Raw genomic sequence first — 17,188 nt, forward strand, 5'->3', positions numbered from 1 at the left:
GTAGGAGGTGACCCTTACCTCCCGTAATGTCAGAAATGATCTCCTTCAAGTAAGGGCCAAAATAAGGTCTTTCCCTTGAAAGGAAGTGTCAAAAGTTTAGATTTAGAGGACACGTCCGCAGACCAAGATTTTAACCATAGAGCTCTGCGCACTAATCTGAAAAGCGTCATCTGTAACAAAAGAATTAACCAGTTTAAGGGCGTTAATTCTATCCATTATTTCGTCTAAATTAGTCTCATTCTTCAGAGACTCTAAGGCATCAAACCAAAAGGCAGCCGCAGTTGTAACTGGTACAATGCAGGCCGTCGGTTGTAATAGAAAACCTTGATGAATAAATAGCTTTTTTAGAAGACCCTCCAACTTTTTATCCATAGGGTCTTTGAAAGCGCAACTGTCCTCAATAGGAATAGTCGTACGCTTAGCTTAGCTTCCTCCACCTTAGGGACCGTCTGCCAAGCATCCCGAGCGGTGTCAGCTATAGGGTACATTTTCTTAAAATTAGGGGAGGGTGAAAACGGGATATCCGGTCTTTCCCATTCCCTAGTAACAATCTCCGAAATCCTCTTAGGAACCGGAAAAACGTCAGAATAAGAAGGAACCTCTAAGTATTTGTCCATCTTACACAACTTCTCTGGAGGTACTGCAATATCCTGCATCAGACAATTCCCCTTCAGAAAGAGTCTCCCTACTTCCCACTTCAGAACCCTGGGAGTGGACGTCGGAGATCGCCATCAAAGAGTCAGAAGTCTACCTGCCTCCACCGACTGGGTCTGTCTTCTCTTAACCAACGTGCCTAAGATTGCTTGAGCAGGAACAGAACAAGCGTACTTAGGAGTCGTAATGGCAGCCGGAACTTTCTCTAAGTAACAACTGTGCTAAATTGCGCCGAAACCAAGCCCCGCCCATCATGGGTGCCCGGGAAAAACATCAATACGCCCATACAGGCCAAAACCCCGGAGTCTAGTAAATTCAGATCCGGAACTCTCCCAGCGTCAGCCTTTCCCTCACATAATAAAAAAAGAATAGCCAGAGTATACCCCTAACAGTATAATGTCCCAGCGCTTCTAGGTACAGTAGTCATTCTAGAGTGTCTGGAAAATATTGATTATATGACGGTTCCCATTTACTTATACTAATGAGGATCGGCATATAGAGACAGGAGCCATTGCATAGTCCACTGACAAAGTAAAAGCACAGTCATTCTGAGTTAATGTCACTCCTTTTCTTTATTCAGTGTCAAGTCCCAGAAAAAAGACTGCACTTACCTTCATGCTGAGGAACAGCATGAGAAAATTCACAGTGTCAAGAGGTCCACTCTTCCTCCTGAGGTCCTGTGAAAATAGAAAGGGCCTTAGTTAAAGCTTCTCTAAGACCAACACAGAATAGCAGCATGAATATGGGAGGCACAGAGGTGTTAAACCCCCCCCCCCCAGTTCCCATAGTCAGGATCCAGAGGCTGCTCTGTAACAAAATAGTACACATTGGCACCTTTTAAAAATAAAAAACTCTTGATTGAAGAAACTAAACTAACACCTCACTTTACCTCTTCCTATCACTAACACAGGCAAAGAGAATGACTGGAGTGGGAGGGAAGGGAGGAGCTATATATACAGCTCTGCTGTGGTGCTCTTTGCCTCCTCCTGCTGACCAGGAGGCGATATCCCATAAGGATGAAATCCGTGGACTCGTCATATCTTGCAAAAGAAAAAACTTTTGGGGTTTAATGTATCTGAACAACAATTACATTTTTTCTAGGTTTTAGATCGTTCAGCATTATGTTTTTATCCATGTCCTTTCTAATAAAGGATCACACATGCTAGAGTTTCATCTCCCTATAACATTATTATTGCATTGCAACATGTTTGGTTTCGAAATCTGTCTACAATGTTCCCCTTTTCCTCTTAATTTTAATTGCTACAGGTAAACAAAATGCATATTGTGAAAGAAAAATGCCACAATGTTTAAAGCAACGGTATACTCCAAAGTTTTTAATGTTTAAAAAGATAGATAATCCCTTTATTACCCATTCCCCAGTTTTGCATAACTAACAGTTATATTAATATACTTTTTACCTCTGTGATTACCTTGTATCTAAGTCTCTTCTGACAGCCCCCTTATTACATGGTTATTTATTTATTATTAATTGACTTGGATTTTAACCAATTAGTGCTGTGTCCTTGCACCACTCCACGGGAGTGAGCACAATGTTATCTATTTGGCCAACATGAATAAGCAGTGTCCTGCTGTGAAAAGCTAATAAAATGCGTAAGAGTCTGTAGTGGCTTAAAAACAGGCAGAAATTTAGAGGTTTAAATGTTATAAAGCAGAGGGTTCCCAAACTTTTTCGAATTCACGGCGCACTTAATGTTTCAAGATTTTTCCAAGGTACCTCAAGTCAAACCATAGTTCTATATTACATAGCCAACAGTTGCAGTGTGCTGTTGGTGGCTTGGTGCGATTTGTATTAAACGCAAATTATCACACTTTTACACTTAAATTAATAAAATCATAAGGAGCCTGCAATAATCTTATTTGAAAAGATTCAACAAACATCACAAAATTCACAAAATGTATTGATAGGAATAATTAGCGAGACGAATGAGCTTGTTGTTTATTACACATCTTTTGAAATCTCAGTATACACGATACAGTCACCCTCATTTTCTGTTCCACGTTGATTTTCGCACAGTATTTGCTTTTTATCACAGCGACCACCGAAAACCCAGCTTCACTGTGATAGGTGATCATCAAAAACAGATTTTATATTGCGAGAGAAATTAACTTCATTGGTGACCACAAACTTCTGCAACAAGGGGAAACAATCTTTGCCACCGTCATCATTCCTTTTTCTTCTCCATAGTTGTAACTTTTTTCTGAAAGCTTAAATCTTCTTGGGCAATTTTAAAAAAGTGCATGTTGCCTCCCTGCAGGGAGAGATTCAACGCATTTAACTTTTCAAAAATATCACACAAATATGCTAGTTTCACTAAAAAATTTGTTTCCACAAAGTGTTTAGCATACTCGTGTTTTTCTTCAAGTAAAATGTAGATTTATTGCCGTAATTTAAAACGTACAGGAGAATATATTGCCCCGAGAGAGCCACCATGAGTGGCAGTAGTGCAACAAAGATGTGTATTCGGCTTTCATATTCTCACACAATTTTTTGGAAAACCTTGCTTTCATTGGCCTAGTTTTTATAAAGTTTACAACATTCACCACACATTCTAAAACCAGATTTAACGAAGGACTCAAATACTTTCATGCAAGTGCTTCTCTATGAATGAAGCAATGGGTCCACAGTGCATCCAGAGCTGCAATCCTCCATAACAGCCGGAAATTGAACAACCACCATCAGTACAGACACCAACGCCATAAATGTTTCCAGGATCTCAAACAAGTCTTGAGCCTTTGTACTTGCAATGATACTTTTACAAAAGAGAAGCTCCTCTACAATGTCATTGCCATCTCTGAACCGTACATAGCAAATCAAATGTGCATCCTTGTTATTGTCCATGGCCTCACCCAGCTGCACGCCAAATTCCTTTCCTTCCAGTTTTTCAATTATTTGATCATTGAGATCCTCCGCCATGTGCTGAATTCTGCAACTGTTAGTATTGTTAGACAAAGGCACATTTGAAAGCAGTTTCCTCCCAGATTCGCCGATTATAATGTTCACGAAATCTATAGCAGCCAGTAGAATTAGTTACTTTGCGATGGTATGCGGCTTTTTACACTTCGCAACTCCATATGCAACCTTGTATGAGGCTAGCAGAGCATTGTTTGGTATTGACAAATGCTGAGAAAAAGTACCTTCTTGTTTTTTTTTTTATTATTTTACCTTTCTGGTAAAGAAGTTGCAAGATTTACCAACCATGTTTGAATAATTGGTTTTTAAATGGTGTTTTAGCATACTTGTAATCATGCACTCTGGAGCCAAAATCTTCAAAACACACTACACACTGCGTCTCTCTTCACCATTGACATTTGTTGATGGAAAGCCAAAATCCATATAATTGTCATCATATTCACAATATTTCCGCTTCTTCACACACCCACCACTAGTTTGTAGTGCATCCTCTTCATTTTCAGTCCTAGTGTGCTTATTAAATAACAAACTTGTCCATTTTTTAAAAAGATAAACATTATTCACGTCATAACAGTAACTATAACTTGTTAACAAACCTCTTGTGTCATACGCATCTACACATGTCGCATCTGGGGGAGTTCATTTGGGTCAATTTTCGAAACAATACGTCAGTGGCGCATTATTTATGAGCAATTAAATAAAATTGGTGAATGGGTATATTCTGCGGCGCCCCTGTAGGCCAGTCACGGCGCACCAGGGTGCCACAGCACACAGTTTGGGAACCACTGTTAAAAACATAAATAATGCTTACCTGATAATTTAATTTCCATCTTATGGGAGGAGAGTCCACTGCTTCATTCATTACTTGTGGAAATTAAGAACCTGGCCATCAGGAGGAGGCAAAGACACCCCAGCCAAAGGCTTAAATACCTCCCCCACTCCCCTCATCCCCCAGTCATTCTGCCAAAGGGAACAATAGGAGAAATATCAGGGTATAAATGGTGCCAGAAGAATAAATATTAAATTTAGGTCCGCCGCCCCCCGGAGAAACAGGCGGGAGCAGTGGACTCTCGTCCCACAGATGGAAATTAAATAATCAGGTAAGCATAATTTATGTTTTCCATCTTAATGGGAGAAGAGTCCACTGCTTCATTCATTACTTGTGGGAACAAATACCCAAGCTCTAGAGTAGACTGAATAAAGAAAACAGGAGGGTAAAAGGAGTCGGACCTTATACTGAGGGCACCACAGCCAGCAGAAACTTTCCCAAAAGCTGCTTCCGCCGAAGCAAAAACATCAAATTTAAAAAATGTTGCAAAAGAATGTAAAGAGGACCAAGTAGCCGCCTTACAAATCTGCTCCATAGAAGTCTCGTTCTTAAAGGCCCAAGAAGAGGCCACAGCTGTAGTTGAATGAGCCGTAATCCTCAGAGGATGCTTATGTCCTGATGTCTCATGCGAAACAGAGGACACTCCTCAGCCAAAAAGCCCTCTGACCCCCACGCTTCCCGGAAAGAGAACAAACAGAGAAAGAAATTTGTCTTAATTCCTACTTGGCCTGAAGATAGGACTTTAAGGCACAAACGACATCCAGAATTACTTTGAAAGGAACCACAATATCTTGATTGATGTTTGCGAATTGACACAACCTTAGAAAGAAAACCTATCTTGGTTCGAAGAACAACCTTATCAGCATGGAAAGCCAGAAAAGGAGAGACGCATTGCAAGGCAGTAATCACAGATACTCTGTGCGCAGAAGCAATAGCCCGTAGAAAAGGAACCTTCCAAGACAATAGTTTAATGTCTACTTCATGCATAGGCTCCAACTGAGCCTGTGCAAAACCTAAAGAACAAGATTCAAACTCCAAGGAGGAGCAATAGATCTAAACACAGGTCTGATCCTAGCAGAGCCTTTAACAAGTGACTGCACATCAGGAAGCTCAGTGAACCTCTTGTGCAGTAACATAGACAGGGTCGAAATCTGCCCCCTCAGGGGCCTTGCAGAAAAGCCCTTCTCCAGTTCATCCTGGAGAACAGAATAAGTAGGTCCTCCACACCTTATGATAGATGCGACAAGCAACCAGCTACAAGCTTGAATGAGAGAAAAAAATAACACTCTCAGAAACCCCTCTCTTGGCTAGGACTAAGCGTTCAACCTCCATGCAGTCAGCCTCAGAGATCTAGACATAGATGAACAAAGAAACCTTGGTCAGCAGATCCCTGCGACAAGGTAACTTCTAAGGAGGAGATAACGACATCCCCACTAGTCCGCGAACCATATCCTTTGCTGCCAAGATGGAACAATCCGTATCACTGATGCGTGCTTGATTCAAGCCTCTACACTAGGAAGTAGTGGTAACGGCCGTAAAAGATAAATTGGATTGAACCTCCAAGGCCCAGCTAATGCATCTGTTAGCTTCGCCTGAGGATCCCTGTACCTCGACTCATATCTGGGTAACTTGGTAATGAGACGTCATAAGATCTTCCTCTTGCAAACTTCTTCAATCACTCTGGATGGAGAGACCAATCCCCCGGATTAAAGTATTGTCTGCTGAGCAATCCACTTCCCAGTTGTCCACACCCGGAATGTGAATCGCTGACAGCGAACAAATGTGGTCTCCGCCCACTCCAGAATCCGAGATACTTCCCTCATAGCTAGGGAGCTACTCGTTCCCCTCCTGATGGTTGATGTAAGCCACAGAGGATATATTGTCTGATTGGAAACTGATAAACTAGAACGAACCCAGCAGAGACCAAGCCTTCAGAGCATTTTATATTGCCCGAAGATCCCAAATGCGATCGAGTTTATGGGCCCTGTGCCTTCCTGGCACCCCAAACAGCTCCCCATTCTGACAGACTTGCAACCGTAGTCACAATCACCCAGGAAGGTCTTCAGACGGACATCCCTTGTACAAGGGATCCGAACAAAAACACCAAGAGAGCGATTCTCTCGATCGGTTGTCCAGAGAAATCTGTTGAGACCGATCCGAATGATCACTGTTCCACTGCTTCAGCATGTGCAGTTGCAACAGTCTGAGGCGAAACCTGGCAAAGGAAATGATGTCCATGCTGGACACCATGAGACCAATCACCTCCATACACCGAGTCACAGATGGCCTTAAGGAGGTCTTGAGGGCAAGACCTGTCGAGCAACGTCTCTGGTCCGTTAGAAATGTTCTCATGTCCAAGGAGACTGTTATAGTACCCGAGAATTATACCCTGGTACTTGATACAAGAGAACTCGCTCTAGAATTATCTTCTATCCATGGGATCGAAGAAGACAAAAGAAAAAGTTTCCTAATGGTCCACTCTCCGAAAACTTCTTGGAGAATGTTGCGTTAGCTGGGAATCAAACCCGGGTCAACTATCTGGAAGGCAGCTATGCTCACCACTATACCAGCTAGACCAAACAGAAGATCAATAAACTGGAAGTGCTGGACCAGGAACGCAAACCTTAGGAACTGCAAGTGGTCCTTGAGAATTGGTACGTGAAGGGAGCATCCTTCAGATCTATCATGGTCATGAACTGCCTTTAACTCCACGGTTACAGGGGGCAAGGGGCAATCTGGCCAGCTGTCTAGTCACAGCCCGGCCCGACCGCGCCATTATACTCAGTGCAGCTCGCTCCTGCTCTGTCTGGAAACACTTTTTTAATAAAACTTTGCAGGCAATATTAGGTTATGTAACTCTAGCATTAATATAATGTTATATAATTCTGCACTATGTGCAGAATTATATAACATTATTTTCTATGTTTACTGACCCTTTAATATGAGTCGGGATGGTTTCGCAGAAGAACTCCCCCTGCATCTCCGGATTTTTACTTTCAACCATGCACTCACTGAGAGGCTGACAGGACTACTTAAAACTCCAGTCCCATTGCGAAGAGTACTACCCTCCATAAGAGACTACTCCGAATCTTCTGACACTTCTCTGCCAACCTGATGTGACGAAAGGCAAAGAATGACTGGGGGATGAGGGGAGTGGGGGAGGTATTTAAGCCTTTGGCGGGGAGGTCTTTGCCTCCTCCTGGTAGCCAGGTTCCTAATTCCCACAAGTTATGAATGAAGCAGTGGACTCTCCTCCCATTAAGATGGAAAAACAGAATTTATGTTTACCTGATAAATTTCTTTCTCCAACGGTGTGTCCGGTCCACGGCGTCATCCTTACTTGTGGGATATTCTCTTCCCCAACAGGAAATGGCAAAGAGCCCAGCAAAGCTGGTCACATGATCCCTCCTAGGCTCCGCCTACCCCAGTCATTCGACCGACGTTAAGGAGGAATAATAGCATAGGAGAAACCATATGGTACCGTGGTGACTGTAGTTAAAGAAAATAAATTATCAGACCTGATTAAAAAACCAGGGCGGGCCGTGGACCGGACACACCGTTGGAGAAAGAAATTTATCAGGTAAACATAAATTCTGTTTTCTCCAACATAGGTGTGTCCGGTCCACGGCGTCATCCTTACTTGTGGGAACCAATACCAAAGCTTTAGGACACGGATGAAGGGAGGGAGCAAATCAGGTCACCTAAATGGAAGGCACCACGGCTTGCAAAACCTTTCTCCCAAAAATAGCCTCAGAAGAAGCAAAAGTATCAAACTTGTAAAATTTGGTAAAAGTGTGCAGTGAAGACCAAGTCGCTGCCCTACATATCTGATCAACAGAAGCCTCGTTCTTGAAGGCCCATGTGGAAGCCACAGCCCTAGTGGAATGAGCCGTGATTCTTTCGGGAGGCTGCCGTCCGGCAGTCTCGTAAGCCAATCTGATGATGCTTTTAATCCAAAAAGAGAGAGAGGTAGAAGTTGCTTTTTGACCTCTCCTTTTACCTGAATAAACAACAAACAGGGAAGATGTTTGTCTAAAATCCTTTGTAGCATCTAAATAGAATTTTAGAGCGCGAACAACATCCAAATTGTGCAACAAGCGTTCCTTCTTTGAAACTGGTTTCGGACACAGAGAAGGTACGATAATCTCCTGGTTAATGTTTTTGTTAGAAACAACTTTTGGAAGAAAACCAGGTTTAGTACGTAAAACCACCTTATCTGCATGGAACACCAGATAAGGAGGAGAACACTGCAGAGCAGATAATTCTGAAACTCTTCTAGCAGAAGAAATTGCAACTAAAAACAAAACTTTCCAAGATAATAACTTAATATCAACGGAATGTAAGGGTTCAAACGGAACCCCCTGAAGAACTGAAAGAACTAGATTGAGACTCCAAGGAGGAGTCAAAGGTTTGTAAACAGGCTTGATTCTAACCAGAGCCTGAACAAAGGCTTGAACATCTGGCACAGCTGCCAGTTTTTTGTGAAGTAACACCGACAAGGCAGAAATCTGTCCCTTCAGGGAACTTGCCGATAATCCTTTTTCCAATCCTTCTTGAAGGAAGGATAGAATCCTAGGAATCTTAACCTTGTCCCAAGGGAATCCTTTAGATTCACACCAACAGATATATTTTTTCCAAATTTTGTGGTAAATCTTTCTAGTTACAGGCTTTCTGGCCTGAACAAGAGTATCGATAACAGAATCTGAGAAACCTCGCTTCGATAAAATCAAGCGTTCAATCTCCAAGCAGTCAGCTGGAGTGAAACCAGATTCGGATGTTCGAACGGACCCTGAACAAGAAGGTCTCGTCTCAAAGGTAGCTTCCAAGGTGGAGCCGATGACATATTCACCAGATCTGCATACCAAGTCCTGCGTGGCCACGCAGGAGCTATCAAGATCACCGACGCCCTCTCCTGATTGATCCTGGCTACCAGCCTGGGGATGAGAGGAAACGGCGGGAACACATAAGCTAGTTTGAAGGTCCAAGGTGCTACTAGTGCATCCACTAGAGCCGCCTTGGGATCCCTGGATCTGGACCCGTAGCAAGGAACTTTGAAGTTCTGACGAGAGGCCATCAGATCCATGTCTGGAATGCCCCAAAGTTGAGTGACTTGGGCAAAGATTTCCGGATGGAGTTCCCACTCCCCCGGATGCAATGTCTGACGACTCAGAAAATCCGCTTCCCAATTTTCCACTCCCGGGATGTGGATAGCAGACAGGTGGCAGGAGTGAGACTCCGCCCATAGAATAATCTTGGTCACTTCTTCCATCGCTAGGGAACTCCTTGTTCCCCCCTGATGGTTGATGTACGCAACAGTCGTCATGTTGTCTGATTGAAACCGTATGAACTTGGTCCTCGCTAGCTGAGGCCAAGCCTTGAGAGCATTGAATATCGCTCTCAGTTCCAGAATATTTATCGGTGGAAGAGATTCTTCCCGAGACCAAAGACCCTGAGCTTTCAGGGATCCCCAGACCGCGCCCCAGCCCATCAGACTGGCGTCGGTCGTGACAATGACCCACTCTGGTCTGTGGAATGTCATCCCTCGTGACAGGTTGTCCAGGGACAGCCACCAACGGAGTGAGTCTCTGGTCCTCTGATTTACTTGTATCTTTGGAGACAAGTCTGTATAGTCCCCATTCCACTGACTGAGCATGCACAGTTGTAATGGTCTTAGATGAATGCGCGCAAAAGGAACTATGTCCATTGTCGCTACCATCAACCCGATCACTTCCATGCACTGAGCTACGGAAGGAAGAGGAACGGAATGAAGTATTCGACAAGAGTCCAGAAGCTTTGTCTTTCTGGCCTCTGTTAGAAAAATCCTCATTTCTGAGGAGTCTATAATTGTTCCCAAGAAGGGAACCCTTGTTGACGGGGATAGAGAACTCTTTTCCACGTTCACTTTCCAGCCGTGCGATCTGAGAAAGGCCAGGACGATGTCCGTGTGAGCCTTTGCTCGAGGGAGGGACGACGCTTGAATCAGAATGTCGTCCAGGTAAGGTACAACTGCAATGCCCCTTGGTCTTAGCACAGCTAGAAGGGACCCTAGTACCTTTGTGAAAATCCTTGGAGCAGTGGCTAATCCGAAAGGAAGCGCCACGAACTGGTAATGTTTGTCCAGGAATGCAAACCTTAGGAACCGATGATGTTCCTTGTGGATAGGAATATGTAGATACGCATCCTTTAAATCCACCGTGGTCATGAATTGACCTTCCTGGATGGAAGGAAGGATAGTTCGAATGGTTTCCATCTTGAAAGATGGGACCTTGAGAAATTTGTTTAAGATCTTGAGATCTAGGATTGGTCTGAACGTTCCCTCTTTTTTGGGAACTATGAACAGATTGGAGTAGAACCCCATCCCTTGTTCTCTCAATGGAACAGGATGAATCACTCCCATCTTTAACAGGTCTTCTACACAATGTAAGAACGCCTGTCTTTTTATGTGGTCTGAAGACAACTGAGACCTGTGGAACCTTCCCCTTGGGGGAAGTCCCTTGAATTCCAGAAGATAACCCTGGGAGACTATTTCTAGCGCCCAAGGATCCAGAACATCTCTTGCCCAAGCCTGAGCGAAGAGAGAGAGTCTGCCCCCCACCAGATCCGGTCCCGGATCGGGGGCCGATATTTCATGCTGTCTTGGTAGCAGTGGCAGGTTTCTTTGCCTGCTTTCCCTTGTTCCAGCCTTGCATTGGTCTCCAAGCTGGCTTGGCCTGAGAAGTATTACCCTCTTGCTTAGAGGACGTAGCACCTTGGGCTGGTCCGTTTTTACGAAAGGGACGAAAATTAGGTCTATTTTTTGCCTTGAAAGGCCGATCCTGAGGAAGGGCATGGCCCTTACCCCCAGTGATATCAGAGATAATCTCTTTCAAGTCAGGACCAAACAGCGTTTTCCCCTTGAAAGGAATGTTTAGTAGCTTGTTCTTGGAAGACGCATCAGCCGACCAAGATTTCAACCAAAGCGCTCTGCGCGCCACAATAGCAAACCCAGAATTCTTAGCCGCTAACTTAGCCAATTGCAAAGAGGCGTCTAGAGTGAAAGAATTAGCCAATTTGAGAGCATTGACTCTGTCCATAATCTCCTCATAAGGAGGAGAGTCACTATCGAGCACCTTAATCAGTTCATCAAACCAGAAATATGCGGCTGTAGTGACAGGGACAATGCATGAAATGGGTTGTAGAAGGTAACCCTGCTGAACAAACATCTTTTTAAGCAAACCTTCTAATTTTTTATCCATAGGATCTTTGAAAGCACAACTATCCTCTATGGGAATAGTGGTGCGTTTGTTTAAAGTAGAAACCGCTCCCTCGACCTTGGGGACTGACTGCCATAAGTCCTTTCTGGGGTCGACCATAGGAAACAATTTTTTAAATATGGGGGGAGGGACGAAAGGAATACCGGGCCTTTCCCATTCTTTATTAACAATGTCCGCCACCCGCTTGGGTATAGGAAAAGCTTCTGGGAGCCCCGGCACCTCTAGGAACTTGTCCATTTTACATAGTTTCTCTGGGATGACCAAATTTTCACAATCATCCAGAGTGGATAATACCTCCTTAAGCAAAATGCGGAGATGTTCCAATTTAAATTTAAAAGTAATCACATCAGATTCAGCCTGCTGAGAAATGTTCCCTAAATCAGTAATTTCTCCCTCAGACAAAACCTCCCTGGCTCCCTCAGATTGGGTTAGGGGCCCTTCAGAGATATTAATATCAGCGTCGTCATGCTCTTCAGTAACTAAAACAGAGCATCCACGCTTACGCTGACAAGGGTTCATTTTGGCTAAAATGTTTTTGACAGAATTATCCATTACAGCCGTTAATTGTTGCATAGTAAGGAGTATTGGCGCGCTAGATGTACTAGGGGCCTCCTGAGTGGGCAAGACTCGTGTAGACGAAGGAGGGAATGATGCAGTACCATGCTTACTCCCCTCACTTGAGGAATCATCTTGGGCATCATTGTCATTATCACATAAATCACATTTATTTAAATGAATAGGAATTCTGGCTTCCCCACATTCAGAACACAGTCTATCTGGTAGTTCAGACATGTTAAACAGGCATAAACTTGATAAGAAAGTACAAAAAACGTTTTGAAATAAAACCGTTACTGTCACTTTAAATTTTAAACTGAACACACTTTATTACTGCAATTGCGAAAAAACATGAAGGAATTGTTCAAAATTCACCAAACTTTCACCACAGTGTCTTAAAGCCTTGAAAATATTGCACACCAATTTTGGAAGCTTTAACCCTTAAAATAACGGAACCGGAGCCGTTTTAAGCTTTAACCCCTTTACAGTCCCTGGTATCTGCTTTGCTGAGACCCAACCAAACCCAAGGGGAATACGATACCAAATGATGCCTTCAGAAGTCTTTTATCAGTATCAGAGCTCCTCTCACATGCGACTGCATGCCATGCCTCTCAAAAACAAGTGCGCAACACCGGCGCGAAAATGAGACTCTGCCTATGCTTTGGGAAAGCCCCTAAAGAATAAGGTGTCTAAAACAGTGCCTGCCGATATAATTATATCAAAATACCCAGAATAAATGATTCCTCAAGGCTAAATAAGTGTTAATATCAATCGATTTAGCCCAAAAAATGTCTACAGTCTAAATAAGCCCTTGTGAAGCCCTTATTTACAATCGTAATAAACATGGCTTACCGGATCCCATAGGGAAAATGACAGCTTCCAGCATTACATCGTCTTGTTAGAATGTGTCATACCTCAAGCAGCAAAGGACTGCAAACTGTTCCCCCAACTGAAGTTAATGCTCTCAACAGTCCTGTGTGGAACAGCCATGGATTTTAGTTACGGTTGCTAAAATCATTTTCCTCATACAAACAGAATTCTTCATCTCTTTTCTGTTTCTGAGTAAATAGTACGTACCAGCACTATTTGAAAATAACAAACTCTTGATTGAATAATGAAAAACTACAGTTAAACACTAAAAAACTCTAAGCCATCTCCGTGGAGATGTTGCCTGTACAACGGCAAAGAGAATGACTGGGGTAGGCGGAGCCTAGGAGGGATCATGTGACCAGCTTTGCTGGGCTCTTTGCCATTTCCTGTTGGGGAAGAGAATATCCCACAAGTAAGGATGACGCCGTGGACCGGACACACCTATGTTGGAGAAATTATATTAATAAAACAATGTTGGTTTGCAAAGCTGGGGAATGGGTAGTGAAGGCATTATCTATCTTTTTAAATAACTATTTTTGTGTACTTTTCCTTTTAGGATTGCACATAATATTGGTTACATATTGTTCTTCTGGATATCAGTGTTGTCAATTAACAGTTGTTCAATAGTAAACATTTAAAGCTCTACTGTTACAGCGTTTTTATCACTTCAATCAATGCAGAGTAGGAATTTGCTTGGGTACAACTTAACCTATAATTCACTATATATAAATACTATATTTACTAAGAAGCTAAACTGATCAAACTAATAAGATAAACTCTTCCAATTCCCATGTTAGACTCTTGAGTGTATTTATTATGTTTAGGGAGAGATTTTGAACCTTTGTTATTTAAAGTTTAAATAGTTATCTGCCTAAGTGTTTTGTTACTTAACTTTGATTTTTGCTTGAAGTAATGCAATTTAAGATTTATACCTGAACACTTAAGGAGCAGTGCGTAAGCATATGAAAAACTTGATTTACAAAAATGGACTATACCAGCTAAATAAGCCAGTTGGTCCAAAAGGAATGCTTTTATTGCACTGTAAATAGATTATAGAAATTAGTTCGGTTGATTACTGGAACTTGCAGTTGAAGAAAGTGTGTGACCAGACTTAAAATATAACCTTTATTTATTTAGTTTTAAAAAAGACAGCATAAAATGTGTGTGTATGCTACCCTTGAGAGAGTTAAAAACACACTCTCTGTTGATTGTATGATACTTAGCTTATGTAATACCACAAATATGAAGTACTTAGTAATCCTGTTATAAGACCAAGATTATATTCTAGGTATATCTATATGTTTATCTATCTAAGGGCTGTATGGCCTAATAGATGGCCAATCCTTCAGATTATCCCAAGTGGGTATTAATATATGGTATACCTGTTATACTTAAACTCTATAGTCTTTATAGGTAAGTATGCATTTAGGGCATTTTGAACAGCAGTGTACAGCTATATAACCAATACACAGTAAGCGAATACTAATGTATACACTTGCAATGAAATATATGTTGGTTACTCTAGGTTTTGAAGATTGCCTTTATGTCAGTCGCTACAATGCATGGCTTATGCTTGATTATTTTGATAATTTTTCAACTCTAACAGATATTAATTAAATTCTGTATGATTGTGCATATACAACTGCATAAAGGGGTAAACACAGTTTTCTGCTAGTGGTAATTTAAGATAGTCTGAACTCAGTAGTACTACACCTAGTGGTGTCAGAATAATTATCGTTATAGCATCATAATAGATTCTGGGAATTACCAGCCAGTCTGGAGCTGTATTTAAAGTAAATACTTAAACTAAAGCTTGTTTATTGCGCTTAAATTCAATGTGAACTTATGTGTTCTGTCACACTGTTTATGCTTCAGTAGTGCTACAGCGTTACTAAATTACAGCTTGTGATAGTTGACACAATGTGTCTAATATTTTATTATACTGATAATGCAGCCTGTAAGGTTAGTAGTACATTTTTGCTCTTTACTGCTTCTATGATAGTATCCGATATTACTGTGACAATATTGTCTCTAATCTTTATCCCCTAGTAAGAGTTACCAACACGTTGCAGAATTATGCTATGCAGGTGCAACGGTTAACCATTTTTACGCTAGGATAAATAATAATAGCTGCTGCTTAAGCCTGTGAAAAACCACAGGTTGCTAAGTACGAATTTACTAAAGTTAGTTTTTTAAGCTAAGGTATTTCTACTTATTTTAACAACAAGAGAGGCAGTTAAAAAATAGCGAGGACCCCTGACGCAGCGTTTCACTAATGCACCCTCTGAGGTGCGTTAGTGTTGGTAACTCTTACTAGGGGATAAAGATTAGAGACAATATTGTCACAGTAATATCGGATACTATCATAGAAGCAGTAAAGAGCAAAAATGTACTACTAACCTTACAGGCTGCATTATCAGTATAATAAAATATTAGACACATTGTGTCAACTATCACAAGCTGTAATTTAGTAACGCTGTAGCACTACTGAAGCATAAACAGTGTGACAGAACACATAAGTTCACATTGAATTTAAGCGCAATAAACAAGCTTTAGTTTAAGTATTTACTTTAAATACAGCTCCAGACTGGCTGGTAATTCCCAGAATCTATTATGATGCTATAACGATAATTATTCTGACACCACTAGGTGTAGTACTACTGAGTTCAGACTATCTTAAATTACCACTAGCAGAAAACTGTGTTTACCCCTTTATGCAGTTGTATATGCACAATCATACAGAATTTAATTAATATCTGTTAGAGTTGAAAAATTATCAAAATAATCAAGCATAAGCCATGCATTGTAGCGACTGACATAAAGGCAATCTTCAAAACCTAGAGTAACCAACATATATTTCATTGCAAGTGTATACATTAGTATTCGCTTACTGTGTATTGGTTATATAGCTGTACACTGCTGTTCAAAATGCCCTAAATGCATACTTACCTATAAAGACTATAGAGTTTAAGTATAACAGGTATACCATATATTAATACCCACTTGGGATAATCTGAAGGATTGGCCATCTATTAGGCCATACAGCCCTTAGATAGATAAACATATAGATATACCTAGAATATAATCTTGGTCTTATAACAGGATTACTAAGTACTTCATATTTGTGGTATTACATAAGCTAAGTATCATACAATCAACAGAGAGTGTGTTTTTAACTCTCTCAAGGGTAGCATACACACACATTTTATGCTGTCTTTTTTAAAACTAAATAAATAAAGGTTATATTTTAAGTCTGGTCACACACTTTCTTCAACTGCAAGTTCCAGTAATCAACCGAACTAATTTCTATAATCTATTTACAGTGCAATAAAAGCATTCCTTTTGGACCAACTGGCTTATTTAGCTGGTATAGTCCATTTTTGTAAATCTTGAGTGTATTTATTTATCGTGGAGAGATGCTACTGTAAAGTAACAGGGTGTGTGAGTTTCTCACATAAGAAATCTAGGACAAAACGTTGAATCAAGTATTACTTTCAATGATAAATGCCAAAACTCCATTTACTTACCACTTTTAAAATATTTTCAGTAAGCTCTTTCTCCTGTTGAATTTGATTCATTCTGGAATTCAAACACAAAAGACAAACCTTTTAAAAAATAAACCAGAAAGAGAAGTAACATTTTGTATAATTTCATTCTGCATATTTAATGTGTGCGGCAGAGCAAGCTTCCAGGTGTTCAAATTAATAGGTCTTATTTTGCTTTAATACATGGATTTCATGTTATGGACACAATGAAAGAAAATTATGTTGAATTCACTTATTAAAGTTGTTTGAAGACGGGGGGCGGAGCTAGCTTTTGAAAAGACAGGACGCGTCTCCATGAAGCTCCTCTCTCTAAGACAGCTTTCCTACATGATTTCTGAAGTTTGAAGGAGTGGATAAATCGACTGCATCCTGTCTAAGCTTGATTGCAAACTCAACATGGACACCAGATATAGAGGACATCACTAAGATGGCGGCGACGGATACATGGGGAGTGAAAGTGCGTCATGCGCTCGAACTATGTCTATAAAATATTGAACGGACCCTAATAACGGAAATCACCTCTCTTTTCGTACTGACAGGCTGTAGGGCT

General features: G+C 41.4%; 1 protein-coding gene across 1 annotated transcript in view; it reads right to left on the minus strand.

The window, feature by feature from the left end:
* INTS8 (integrator complex subunit 8) overlaps positions 1 to 17,188 on the minus strand; it is a gene marked incomplete in the record, with an annotated part of 407,787 nt that overhangs the window by 307,898 nt on the left and 82,701 nt on the right. Inside the window, 1 exon segment of the mRNA XM_053715214.1 lies at positions 16,621 to 16,672. Coding sequence (XP_053571189.1) covers positions 16,621 to 16,672 — 52 coding nt within the window.

Source organism: Bombina bombina, chromosome 5, assembly GCF_027579735.1.
Source record: "Bombina bombina isolate aBomBom1 chromosome 5, aBomBom1.pri, whole genome shotgun sequence".
Lineage (NCBI taxonomy): Eukaryota > Metazoa > Chordata > Amphibia > Anura > Bombinatoridae > Bombina > Bombina bombina.